Consider the following 14,640-nt stretch of genomic DNA (forward strand, 5'->3'; position numbering starts at 1 on the left):
GTGAAAAATTCTTCGTCGAACATTTTGTTTTTTCAACAAGTTGAAACACTGAGAAAAATCCTGCTCTCAAAAATCAACAAACAAGTGGTTATGCGGATGCTTTATTGTAACACTTGAAGGGATATAATAACGAGGAAGTTTTATTTAATCGATACAATGAAACTCCGGAGTCATGCTGAACAAGTACTTTTGCGAAGAACCCACTTGTACCGATACAGACAGGCAGCCATACGACATACGAGTTAGTGATGCTGTAATGAACAGACGCTGCATGTGGTAAAGTACGTTCAGGTTTTTTTCCTCTCCCTGAAGCTGTGAGATGGAGACGATATTAACTTCAGAGTAATTCGGAAACTTCTCCAAGGACCGAATCTCAACTCGAAGTAGAGGAAGCAAGCGGAAGCACTTTTGCCCCGTATTACTCTACCGCAGAAGCAAACAGATGCTGTTTGCTTCTTTCAAGAGGAACCGAATTTTATCCGTTTTGTTTCAAGATAAATTTATATCAGTCTCATCAGATAAGAACAAAACCCCCCGGGTCGGTACACTTCAGCCGGTGATTAATGAGAATTGGTTGATTCCTTACCGACTGCGTGCCCGAATTGCTGCTCAGTTTCAAACTGAAGAACTTTGTCTGGCTTCAAAATATTTACTCTCCTAAGTGGACTCTCGACTCGTCTTGAAGGGGGTGCACTTGAGCGTACTGTAATAAGCAATTAGTTGCTTCGCTTCCTGGAAGCTGATGATAATTTGCTGCTAAACAGTGTGTACCTATATGATGAACCGGATGTTAGGTGGAAAAGCTTACAAGAGAAGCTAATTTATTCATGCTGTGCTTAGGTGGATATTTTGTGATGCACAATAAAAGAGGCGCCTGTCTAATCGCTCTGATGAATGGGTTTCTAATTTCACCAAAATAAGTAACATCATTAAATATTCTTAGTTTGAAGTTCCAAGACAACCCACGTGCGCTGTGGGTTTCTAGTTAAAGTGCCTATATTATTTGCTCTGGGGAAATGAACTACTTCGATCGTAAAATGGAAAAGCAACGTTTCCAATTTCGGTGAAAGTGCAAACAACGCTTTTTTCATGCAAGAGTAGCTCTTTTGTGCTCACAGAAGAGCACAGCAATCCATGACTGGTTGTCAAGTGCAGGACGACGATAGCCGATGGCACCAGTGAAGCTGCACATGTGCCCGAAAAAGATTTTTTTTTTGGCAGTTTAACTTTTTATAGCAATCGATAGTCATTGTGTTTCAGTGTAGAAGGGCGCCAAAAGTCACGGCCGGATAGGATCAAACCTATCAAATGTCCAATAACCGTATTTTAAAATAACGCTTCAAATAATCGGTTTATAAGAGACCGTGCTGGGTACAAATAATCCGACGTGTTTAGAAACTTCTTTGTTAAACGAGGGGATGCATCAGGTTCGTGATTTTATTCTCAGAAGAGACGAAGAAAAAAGGCATGCTCAACAGTTCAACAGTGGGTGGAACGTAGCTAGAAGGACACAAAGTCTTTTTTTGAATCCAATAACAGAAGCCGGTGGAGTTACTAAGTGCTTTATTGCGAAGCATGAAAACCATTTCCAACAAAAGTTAACATCAACACTGCTCGAAGAAGAAAGTTAGAACACAAATATAACTAAGAGAATTAATGTTTAATATTTCGGGTGAAATGGAAGTTAAAGCCGTCAACGTGCTTTCAGCTTTCACTTTTCCGAATTTCATCCATAGCGAAGCTAACAAAAACTGGTTTAAATTATTCATGCGCTTCTGATGGATAATTTGTGATACACAACATGTACAGAGTACAGAGTCAGCATATTCAAAGGCAGTTTTCAAGTAACTCAGTAGATTTTAATTGCTTCCATGCACGCTGTTTCCTGAGCGTGAGACACAAAATATTAATTGAAAAAGTGAACAAAATAATCCTACTGTTTGATGGTTTTAATTCTGGTAAAAATGTTCAATGCATGTGCGAAAATCACTCACAACCGCCAAGTGGTTTTATTATTGTTGTTCACAGAGAATCGCAGCAATCGTCGACCGCTAGACCGGGGGAGTCATGGAGCATGTCGAAAAAAGACTCCCAGATAAGCACCAGCATTGATTTTTATCAGCAGGCGGTGACTTTGAGTGGTTGACAATATGACAGCAACGAAAAATTTAATTCAAATGAGTTTTTTGTTGGACTACTGTCGGTTTTGTAATCTTCAGTCCAGGGTTCTTTCGTCATTTTTATCGTTATTTATCGAAATCATTGATGTGTGGTGAATGGTTTATAATTTTAAGTTTCAGACCACAATAGTGGGACCAACTTAGTTGAAAAGCTGAAGGGCAAAATGAATAAAAAAGTAATCTCAGAGCTTCGACAAGCAATAAAACAAAAGTAAACTCTGAAAGCTCATCGTTTGGCAATAAAATGTATGTTCAACAAACTAATAAATCTTTCTTGCTTTGTTGCTACACTATTCAACTGTGTAATAAACAGCAGCAATTCAAACAGCTCTAATGAAGCCAGTTGTTTGCTCTTCTCTTTTGTGCCATTCGAAGCGACCAGCAACAAGCGGAGCATCATCACAGTAGCCAGGAAATCGTCAAAAACCGATGAAATTGTAAAAAGTAGTCCCAACTGTCATCACCTTCTAACATCGTTGAAACTATTGATTACTCGTGAGATCGTTATAAAAAACTTGTTTTGGAAAGTTCAAAAATGTAAAAAATAATGAAGAACGCCACACTTCATCACATTTAAAGAAAAAAATAACGATAATTTGTAAAAAGATGATAAGCAAGGTTTTTTTTTCGTCCAAGAATCATCGTCGTGTGAAGCAATCAACAGGCAGTCAAAAGACCAGCAAGAAGAGAATATAAAATTCGTAAAAACTTTTGAAACTACTCAAAATCATCTTCCTTCCGTGTTTTTGTCCACTAGACCAGTCTGGTATTACCCTTCGTATGAATCGCACAACCGTACTGGTATTTGTTCTCTAGATTTCAAAGGGTTCCAGTAGCCCTCTCTTGAAGAACTTATATCTTTTGATGAAATTGCCGGACATCAGCATAATGTTCCGAGTCTTTTTTTTTCTCGACATGTGTCATCTTGAAGTTTTTTCATAACCTTCAAAAGATAACAGCTCGGACAATGCCCTGTTATTAAACTAGTATACGTGCTCAAATCTTTCTTTTCATAGAAACGTCCGGTGTGATAAACCGCTTCGACTGCCTACCGATGAAAGTGTTTGTCCAGTTGGATCTCAGAAAGAGTTTCCCATGCTTTTAGTTCCATTCTAAGGGAAGAAGCGGATAGATCACAGAAGGGTTCTGGTCCTATGAATTGATGAGACGATCTAAGTCTTGCCAGTTTATCGGCTCTTTCGTTTCCATCTAAACCACAGTAACCAGGAACCCAATATAAGTCTACTTGATTATTACTACCCAGCGTTTGAAGTGATTGAACCGTCGCAGACTTCAAAGCCTTTAACGCTTGAGTGTCGGAAATAATGCGAACGTTTGAATACCTGTAATTATCTGTAATATTGCTTGGACTTCAGCTTGGAAGACAGTTGGCCATTGGCCCATTGGAATTGACATGTCTATTCCTGGGCCAGCTACCCCTGCTCTCACTCGATTGTTCTTTTTTGAACCATCTGGGTGGAAAATGATTGATCCTGGACGGTGATCAGGACCACCGCGTTCCCAAATATCACGTTCAGGTTCAAACATTCGAAATCATCTTTCAAAAGTGTATCTCCTCTCCATCCAGTCTTCATTGTTGATCACTTAGGGATTGATACGAATAGTTTTCAGAATACTTAGATGACCCGCTAAGTCAGCCTCAAAGAGCTCTAATGATATTTTGATCCGTGAAGCACTCTTTTGGGCTTCTAGTTGTTTGAATTGCAAAGCAAAGCCTTGGTGCTACATTCCGATTCGGAACTTGAGCTTCTGTTCATTCTACACAGTCTTCGCAGCCAACTGTTCAGTGTACAGGACAATTACGGGACTAGCGCTACGATCCTACTGACACCTAACAGTCTCTCCCGAGCCAAGACTCGAACCTACGACAACTGGCTTGTTAGGCCAGCATCGTACCTCGAGACCAACTGAGAGATGGGATGATTGTATGAATTGATGCAGTGCATAAAAAGCAGAGTGCTTTTCATTCCACTCGTTATTGAGAGAGTGGCTAGTCGTTGAAGTTTTTCCAACTTATCTTGAGCACCTTCCTTCCGTGTTTTTGTCCACTAGACCAGTGAAGCATAGGTAATTCTGGGTCTCACAATAGCCGAATAAATCCATTCGATCATTTTCGGTTTGAGTCCTCATTGTTTACCAAAAGTTTTATTACATAACCATAGAGTATTTGCAGCTTTGTTATTGCCTGCTCTAGATGTGTTTTCCAGTTGAGTTTTTTTAAGAGTGAATCCCAGGTATTCGACATTATCTGAGAGTTCAAGAAGCTCACCTTTTAACCTAATCTCATTGAGCATATTTTTTTTCTACGCGTAAATGGGACGATAGTGATTTTTGAAAGATTTACATTTAAGCCTTCCCTATCGCACCACGAGGAAGTTAGCAATTTGCATTCGGTTTGCGCTGATATCATCATACTTGCCACAAACAGTAATGACAATATCATCAGCAAATTCAACTATTTCAAAGCCTTCTTCCATCATTTTGTTTGAGAAGATCATCAACTATTAATGACCCCAGTAGAGGAGATATCACACCAGAGATCGAAGCAGGCCATGGCCGGATTCGGACGTTAAAATTTTCGCTCGCCTGATATTCCGGAAGAGAATTTGTTTAATACAAGTGTTATCGCGAAGTGGTTTTATTCGGGAATGTTTGTTGTGTCGTGTGTGCTGCGAAACATTCACTTGATGTGTATCGTAATGCCGTGAACATTAATCTATCGAATGGCTGAACTAACCAATGAAATGGTACTACGCCACCGTCGCCTGCAGCGGGATTTGTCTTACTTCTCATCACTGTGTTGTTTGAGTGTATGTAACTAGAGTGATTGCGTTTGCAATAGTAATCGGCTTGTGGTGGCAATAAAGCGACGTCATTCAACAACGGATGAGTATAGTTTATAACCTGCATAAATGATATACTTTGCCGCGGTTTTACAAGTCCGTTGACAAGAAACATGTATGGAAATCTTTTTTTTTAATGGTGGATGTCATTTTCCAGGAACCTTTCAAGTACTGATTGTGTTAGTTTAGACCAGACTAGACAGTAGGTGAGATTATCACACCACCTTGCGGACACCCTTTTGAAGCTTTTACACTTATATAAGAGCTACCAAGGCTTGCTGATATTTCTCTTTTCGATAACATCTCGTTGATCCAATGAATAATGCGATTGTCGAAACCACGTTGCAGCAGTCATTGAGTCATGAGATGAGTTATCAAATGCCCCTTTAATATCAAGCAACGTCGCAAGGGAAATTTCTTTTGCTGTGTGGTAGACGTGTCTATTTATATACTTAGTCAGAAACCCTATTCTGTTTCCCCTAACGCAGTGCTCTCACTAATACTCCCACCTACGCATGATCTTGGCCTATAGTCTGCCATCGGCTGGTGTCGGTTCAAGAACAGTCTTCTCACGTCTATCGAGTCGAACGCCGGTTCTATTTAGAGAGGTTAAGCGTGCTATAAGTTGGCTACCACGAACCGTGACGACGAGGATAAAAACGAAACTGTGCGGTCGAATAGTTTTTCGCGGTCATTTTCATTAAAGGAATAATGAATAAATGAAAGGTAAATGAAAAGTAATGCATCTGTGAAAAAGTGAAAAAAAAGCACCCATTATGATCTCCGCTTAACGATGGCGTAGGATTGTGAAGAAGCGTAGTTTAGTTCAAGCTTATATGAAATATCACGGCCAATTGTGTGTTTTTTTTAGTGTTCCTGGTATTGGCTGATATTATAATCTATGAAAAAGGGTGTGATCGACATGTGATTCCATGGGAAGTTAAAAGACCGCCATTTTGGTTAGCAGAAAAAAAAATCTTCCTGCTTTATTTGTAGTAGTGTTTGCCTACTGCTGAGCTCCCCTGATTATCGCATCGTATGAGTGTGCCATTTCGAGAGTGTAGTGTTTTTTTTCTCGTTTGCTCTCTATCACTCTTTCATCGGATAGCGTTCACATGTGTACATAACAAACTTAAAGAAAAATGGAATACACAAACAGGAGAGCTGCACACAGTTATGTAGATCTGTTGGGGTGTAGTGATTAATGTAAAGAGCTTATGTAGAGCGAGCCACAATGTCGAGTTTTACTGAGTTGCCAGTTTTGCAGAAAAGTGATGAAAAAAAGTGATTGTGTCGAAAGCCTAATGAGTAACCGATTGAATTCCGGTTGACATTTTTGTTACGACGGCAACCGATTAAATTACGGTTGAAAAGATTACATTGAAAAAAAGTGCTCTAGATGCGACCGATTCAATATTGGTTGAGAAAGTTTACATCGCTAGTGTGAATGGAACCGATTGAATTCCGGTTCAAAATTTAAACTGACTTGAAATGCACGTTGAAGAGATTTTTTTTTACACGAAACCGATTAAATTCCGGTTTGATTGAAACCGATTTAACTCCGGTTTGGAAAAAAAAGAAGTTATGGTTGTCGTTATGAGAAGCGATTATACAAATGAATTACTAGAAAAAAAGGTGACAATGATGCAAAATAGTGAAACAAGATCAGAGAACCGTCTTCAGAATTAGAATCATAATGGCTAATAAGTATAAATTTACGGCACTAATGGTAAATTTTTTTCTCTTTTTATTTTTTTAATTTCTATGTGCGATGGGAATATTAGATGAGCGAAATTTATGCGGAAATCAATAATGAGCAGCAAGTTGTGCACCAAAATGTAAACTTCTTCAGCCCCGCGTCGTATAATCTTCCCCATTTTAAATACAGACACCTCCCGGCATCCGAAGTCAGGAATGCTTGGAAAATGTGGATTAGATGGTTCGAGAACGTGATGGCTGCTGCCAATGTAACTGATGGGGCTCACAAGAAAACACAGTTATTGGCCATGGGTGGAATGGAGCTACAGTGTGCGTACTATAGCTTGCCAGGTGTTGATGATGAAACGACCGAAGCTAATGATCCCGACCCCTACCTAACCACAAAAGACAAGTTAATGCATCACTTGCAGCTTTTTAAAAATCTCATTCTCATAATTGGTTATTAGTTTAATTCATCCATCTAATCGAAAGTCTCAATGAATTTGAATACATCAAATGATGTTAGTGGCGTCATGCAGACCATTCACCGTTATTAAAATGACATCAAAAAGGCAATCGCTTGATGCTTGGAATGAATCATCAATTTTTGTTCTTGATCCGCGAGTAATAGATCCATGATTCAACGGAGAGAAATTCAAGCTGTAACGTACGACAGCTGAAAGCCGAATTATTTATCATATCGTCGGCTTTGTGCAATACTGGCACAACTCAAATTTTTGCAATTTTGAGTTTTTGATTGCAAACGATGTTAAATATTAGGGCGGTTCGATTTGTAGGGGATCAAAAAATCTCTTAGGCACATATGATTTTCGGATTCTAGGGATCAAAATAAGATACTTTGCTCAAAAAACCATACCTCTAAAATGAATTCTGATGTCCCTTGTACTAACGTGTAGGTACCCAAAAGGTCAAATTTCAAAAAATCCTGTTTTGACCCATTTAGAGTGCCCCAATCGAGTCCAAATGTATGACCGACCCCCACTTACTTTGGAGGGCCGACCCACCCATGCTAGTGTTACCCCCCTAGGGGGTCTCCCATACAAAAATATCAAAAAATATCAAAAAATCACCATTTTTGGCACTTTACACGACAAAAACCAGTGAAATGGCTATTATTTTTCCGCACAAATGAAGTTTCTAGGAAAAAAATGTTTTTTTTTGTTTTTGGATTTTTGTTTTCTCCTGCTTCGCATGGGATTCGGTCCTGAGTCTTCAGCGCATACATACACAATTACACATATTTCTGAGCCATTCTCATTGCAGATGGCGTTTGCAGTTGGCGTCCTTTTGAACATAAAATCGTATATCACTCTGTTACATCATATGTAATATTTTTATTTCGACCAGTCAGGCTGGTATGCTACCACAACGGCTATCACGCACGGACGCTCCGTTTCCACTGTTCTCACGCACACTGTAGAACCAGAGTGAAAAAATAGAGTGACGCAGAGTCTGAAACCAGAAAAACCAAACGAACACTGCAAAGTCGGGTGTTTTCGTCAATGAAATAGTCTGCTGGGAGGCAACCAAAATCCATCCACTGTTTCCTCACAATCGGATTCTTCGGGAACCGAAAAAACTCACATTCCTTACTGTTTTTTGTTATTACACAAAACGCACTTCATTTTATCTATCTCTATCAAACTTTATCAAACGAACTTGTTTTAAATTTAAATACAATAATTATCTTTTCACTCTGACAATAACAACACTCCGTTGAAGTCAACTGGAACTTGAGCAAAAAGGGGCTGCCAGAAAAATATTTTGGTGGATACATAAAAAAACCGTGTTGCTGTTTCGACTGAATTTCTCTCTGCGTCACTCTGTGTAGAACTAGTGTAGGTTTCGTATAGGATAGAAACGTCAACATAAATCATTCTACATCGTCCACCAAAGAGTCAACACCTAAAATAAAAACCTGAAAGTGAAAGTGAAAATTGTTTAAGTCAAAATATATTATTTTTAGTTTACAATGAACCCGCAAGATGAAATAGCAACAACATCATTAGCTATCGAAAACCCAATGAGTCATATACCCAAGCATGATGTTGCTGTTTTTGGTGTGTCTTCTGATTTGAATGATATTAATTTACCAACCGATCTGGATATCTTGAGATATTATTTTTACTTAAGCGAACGTGCAAAAACAGAACAAAAAAAGTTTTCTTATAAACAATTCTCTAATCACGTAACAGATAGGTTGGTTGGAATTTGGGAAAAACTTGGTATGGAAATAATTTCAAAAAAATATGTTGCTGTTAAATTAAATAGATTGGTTGACAAATACCAAGCCGAAATTAAGAAGACGAATAGAGACCTTTTAGTGTTTACCGGGACTCTGAACGAAATTTTTTATATTAGAACGCCTCAAAGAGTTTATGCATGATCAACATAAACAGAGAAGACTAACAATTGATGCATTTCTGATGGAAATTGAAGAGCAAGGGACATCGTCATCAATGCCAACAATGCCAACGTACGAAGATCCCGATGATACAACATACGTAGACGTACCGATGACGGTTGATGAAGATGTTATGAATAGAAGCACAAGTTCACAATACACAGAAAGATACGATTGTTTTAACTTTGCCTTGATGTGTGACAGATTTGGTGTGTCTGATAGAGTAGCGTCAGCATTGGCAACCAGTCTTTTCAAAGATTTTGAAATGAAAGATCAGCATGGCGAACCTCTCATCATGGATAAATCGAAAGTTCGTAGAGAAAGAGAGAAATGCAGACGAATAGTGCTCCGCAAAAGGTTTGATGATTCCAGTTTAATAGCGTTTTCATTCGACGGCAGAAAAGATGATACTTACACGAGAGAAAAAGTAGGAGGGTGGTATTCAAGACACGACCGCATGACGTTGACTACCGTATTCTTTTACAAAACTTCTGTAACAAAATTTCGAGGCTCCAAGTACCAGTTTCCGATTATTCTCGTCCAGAATTCCAGCCATTTTAGTATTTTGCAGTAGCCATTTATTACTAACAGCCACCAGCATAACGGGTGAAACCGGCACGAGATGACCGGTACTATTTTGTCTTTCCTCCTTTCAGCTGCTAACACCTAGCGCTGTCGTGAAATTAACATCAACATAAACATGCATTTTTGCAAGGTTTTTTCCGCTAGCAACAGCAATTGTAAAACATAAAATTCAACTAACCGCTTCTATTATGAAACTGCGAGGCACCAAAAGGTGCCAGTTGCCGATTTCTTGTTTACTGGTTTCCGTCCAGAATTCCAGTCATTTTAGTATTTTGCAGTAGCCACCAGCATCACGGGTCAAACCGGCACGAGATGACCGGTACTATTTTGTTTTTCCTTCTTTTAGCTGCTAACACCGAGCGTCCTTTAGCTGCTAACACCGAGCGTCCGTATGTACCCGGTACGGTTTAATAATGAAACCGATGGGGTGAAATGTTCGAACGATACGTTTTATACCAAGGCTTCGTCAGATAATTAGAAAAAGGGAGGGGCTACATAGATGATGGAATGGTAGAGACAAATGTTTCTTGAAAGCTGCGCCGGCCGCTGTCGTAATATTAACACCAACACAAACATGCTAGGATGAAGTTGAAAGGCGCTATGGAATTAAGTCCACTTTTTGCCTTATTGGACCACTGTGCTTTGGCAGTAACCTGAAGATTTCTGCTACAACATCATTCATGGCAGTAGCCCAGGGCTCCAACCGTCTACCATAGTAGGCATTGAGGAGAAATCACTCATGCTGTCTTAGGTGAATTTATTCCCAACGTTGTCCACCTAGGCCGTATCTGTTTTTGACATATCGATGAATTCACGGAACAACAGTCCCGCTGGCCACGAAGATGCGGTTACTAACTTCGTACAACGCAAGGTGCATTGCATCTGAAAATTTGTCAATCAGATATATTCCAAAATCTGTTAAAAACTAAAGATAATGAAAATGTTACAAAGGAACTATCAAATACTAGCGTAAATATCCTGAAAAAGTCAAAACTATTTACAAGTTTGTTGAAAAGTACAAATATATATAAAAATAATCAGAAAAAAGGTCCGAATTACATTTATTTTTTTTCTCCTTCTTTTCAGTACAATCCCGCCAAATCTTAGAATGTTTTTTCTCCGGTTGCAATTAATAGAAGCTGCAGCAATCATTGGGACGCAAAACTTATCTAGTTCGGATTAATAACCCAACGCACACAGTATGAACTTCTGCCTGCGACCAGTGACCTAACCAAAACCCACTGAAGAAACCATATAAAAAACAACGCAATGCCGGAAGCCACAAAAGCCGTAAAAATAATGAATCTCAGTGCCGTGTTCGATCTGAACTACGCAGCCGATGGTCCACTGCTGAACCACGACGCCCTCAGTATGGAAGATAATTTAACCGAGCTGTACGGTCCCAAACGGGATCCACTTTACGTGGTCCTCCCGGTAACGATTATTTACGTAACCATTTTCGTAACGGGTGTGATTGGTAACATCAGCACTTGTATCGTGATAGCGAAAAATAAGTCCATGCATACGGCAACCAATTATTACCTCTTTAGTTTGGCCATTTCCGACTTCCTGCTGCTGCTCTCCGGCGTACCCCAGGAGATTTACTTCATCTGGAGCAAGTATCCGTACATTTTTGGCGAGTTGTTCTGCATTATGCGAGGGATTGCGGCGGAAACGTCGGCCAATGCGACCGTCCTCACGATAACGGCTTTCACCATCGAACGGTACGTGGCCATTTGCCATCCCTTTCTGTCGCACACGATGTCGAAACTGTCCCGTGCCGTCCGGTTCATCGTCGCCATCTGGATAGTGGCGATTGTGTCCGCCATCCCGCAGGCCCTGCAATTTGGCGTGACCAATCAAACCGGCATAGATCAGTGTGTGGTGAAGCGAATAATTATTCATCACTCGTTCGAGCTGTCGACTTTCATTTTCTTCTTCGCTCCGATGACACTCATCACGGTGCTGTACGCTTTGATTGGTTTGAAGCTGCGCTCCTCGACACTGATGCAGCGGGACGGAACGTTACAGCAGCGGCGCGGGAATGCTACTTGCCCGAACAACCGCCAGCACGGAACCAGCCAAGGGACGCGGAGAGTCCTAAAGATGCTAGGTATGTTGATGGTTTTTTTGTTTGTTGTTTTTCTCCGGGGATGCTATTTTATGACGGCGGCCTAGGGTGAAATGTGATGAGGTTATGTTTCAGCTGGGGGTGGCGTGGGGAGATCAAAGTATGCTTTGGAAGGTATACAGATTGGGGAATTTTTGCATGATTTGTTCCACACAAACGCTGTGACGAGGAATTTTGGCCCACAATTTTACCGCAGGCAACCGCGATTTTTTGACGTTCAAAAATATTTGTACAAGCTCTTGCTTTCTTACTTTGAGTTTGCTTCCAATCATTTATTCCTGACACTCAAAAGTTTTTCTTGTGAATGGTCAAAAGAATAAATTTAAGACATTTTTTGTTGCTTTTGAAGTTAACGCATATAATGCTGAGTGTTTTTCCGGCACGCGAACATACGACATAAAGCTGTTCATGCGAGAAGTATAGATATTGGGGGTTTATGTCATAAATTTACGGTAACTGACATTGAGCTTTATTATTTATTATTTATTTATTATGGGATACGCGGAATTAAATTCAAGATTGTCGCTTCAACGATATAGCATGAGCATGAGCATGAGCATGATTGACCGCCCGCGGTTGCTACTCCGTTATTGCCAGATCAGCAGTAATTACACAGAGAACCAATAGATGATGCTTGGGACCAACATGCATCCTCAATGTGTAAAAACTGGTGACCTTAATCTGTTTATCAGGCAATACCAGCGCCGGCCGCATCCGAATGCAGGTCAAAGAAGAAAATTGTATAGGAAAATGTTGACGTGATACTCGCTTTATGGAAGCCGAGAACACCTCTGCACTTCCACGAGAAATCACTGGGATGTTGAAGAAAGGGCAAGGTATACAGCAGGGTTCGTTTTGGTAATCGATGCACTAATTCGAGCGTCGGGTTCTTTAGAACAAGTGTCGCGCCATTACATCCGCCACGATAATCATAATGCGATTCGAACTGATTCAGTTCGACATTGTAACACCACAATAATAAATCGAACGCAAGGATACTGGATCTTTGACCGAATTGAGACAACTTCAAATGATTGAATTTCTCCTCGTAAGGTGATCCTCTTTATACCGAAAGCTATTGCGCGTTGGTGATCTATCTGAAAATAAAACGGCCTCATGAAAGGTATAAACGCGGAGTTTCTAGGGGTTCGGTCAACCGGATATTTTCTATCTAACAGATCGACTAACGACGTCTCTCGTATGCACTTCGTCTGCTCTAAAAAGAAAACAATCCCGCGAAAAACACACCTGAAAAACGGAATATAAAAATGTTGCGCGCTTATTACGGAAACGAACCATGAGTATCTTTCTTGCCAAACACCGCGATCCTCTGCGTACGACGCGCGTTAGCTACCACTTGTAGCTACCAGCTATTTGTCAATCCCGAGTACACGTCGGCTGACGTGATTCTTTGGAAGCTATACATCGCGTTTTCGTTAGTCACGATCAAGCATGGAAAAGTTCACTCACTAGCAATATTTAATGCAAATGTGTTCTTTGATTTATCAGTTATCGTTCAACTAGTTCCACTCGCGTACAAGTTTTCCCTAGAAACGCTGCTGATTGTTTTTCGCTTCTAAAAGTTCCGAATACCATAGAAGGAGACTGAATGATTCAAACACGATAGTATTTATTGTATCCAAGTTCACTTGCATTCAACATTATCGCGAGAAGCTTTGAGATATTATCGCCAGTGATACAAAATTATGAATCCAAATGAACGTTAGATTGCGTTCAATTGTTTGCTTGCCGGAGCAAATAGGTATCATCAATGCTTACGGAAATTGTAGCATGATGCATTAGCATCTGATTCTTGAAATCACCAAGAATCATCGTGGTATATCACGGTGAAAGCACGACGTGGAGTAGCCGAATTACGCCTACAAGCAACCAACATTTGAAAGAATCATTGCGATCGCTTGAGTGCAATCGTTTACGATTCTTTCGTGAAACACTCGCTATATGCTGCTTGCTCCGCCTAAAGCAGGCAATACTGAAACAAAATCATCAAGGAAAGCTACCATATATTTCTTTGCTCTAAGTTTTCTCTTGCAAGCTTGAGAATGTTTAACTTTTAATAGCGATGGTTTGCTACGATTGAAAGCTTATAAATCTAGAGAAACATTTCAAAAGGTCCTATCTGCTTTGATCGATTTTTTGATCGATCACTTCTATTCAATCACCACAACTCATCGAACACCTTTTATGACACGTTATTTGCACAAGTTGTTAGTGGAGGGATCACCCTAGCCTTCTGAACGACAATAACACTTGGGAGAGTTACTAAAGCATATTATTATTATTATATTTACATATTTATGATTAATTTTAGAGATAAACCTTTGTATTGTTACTTGTTTCCAGTCTCTTTGTATGTTTTCGGTCTTCATGTATTTCCCAAAAACATTGTTTACTTTGATAAAAAAGTAATTTGTCACTATACATTTGTTACGTGGCAGATACAGAACACCCAAAAACAGCTTAAATACAAAAATCTGCGATTTTGATTGGCCATTATCTACTATTTTAAGCACTCTGTTATTCCTTTTTTACTTAGGATGTTTTTTTATAAAACTTATATTTTTCATCATATTGGATTTTGAATTTTATATTATCAACGGTAATATTTTTACGAATTTTCATTAAATGACTGAATGATTTCTGGACAATAATTGAATGTTTTCTTAAAACTCCCTGATGTTTTTTTTTACGATTATTTAACAACTTCTCAATGTCTTTTTGAGGATATTTTTGTGT

At 39.6% G+C, this 14,640-nt stretch overlaps 1 protein-coding gene across 6 annotated transcripts in view; it reads left to right on the forward strand.

Moving 5' to 3' along the window:
• LOC129733853 (pyrokinin-1 receptor) overlaps positions 1–14,640 on the forward strand; it is a 100,998-nt gene that overhangs the window by 73,798 nt on the left and 12,560 nt on the right. For 3 of the 6 annotated variants that reach the window (XM_055695401.1, XM_055695406.1, XM_055695400.1), the window contains exon 2: positions 10,839–11,865. In XM_055695401.1, coding sequence (XP_055551376.1) covers positions 11,022–11,865 — 844 coding nt within the window. In that variant the 5' untranslated portion in view covers positions 10,839–11,021. Of the gene's footprint in view, positions 1–5,645; positions 5,771–6,762; positions 6,774–10,695; positions 10,768–10,838; positions 11,866–14,640 lie in introns of those variants that run through there. The other 3 variants (XM_055695402.1, XM_055695405.1, XM_055695404.1) reach the window with 3 other exon arrangements.

This window comes from Wyeomyia smithii, chromosome 1 (assembly GCF_029784165.1).
Source record: "Wyeomyia smithii strain HCP4-BCI-WySm-NY-G18 chromosome 1, ASM2978416v1, whole genome shotgun sequence".
Classification (NCBI taxonomy): Eukaryota; Metazoa; Arthropoda; class Insecta; order Diptera; family Culicidae; genus Wyeomyia; species Wyeomyia smithii.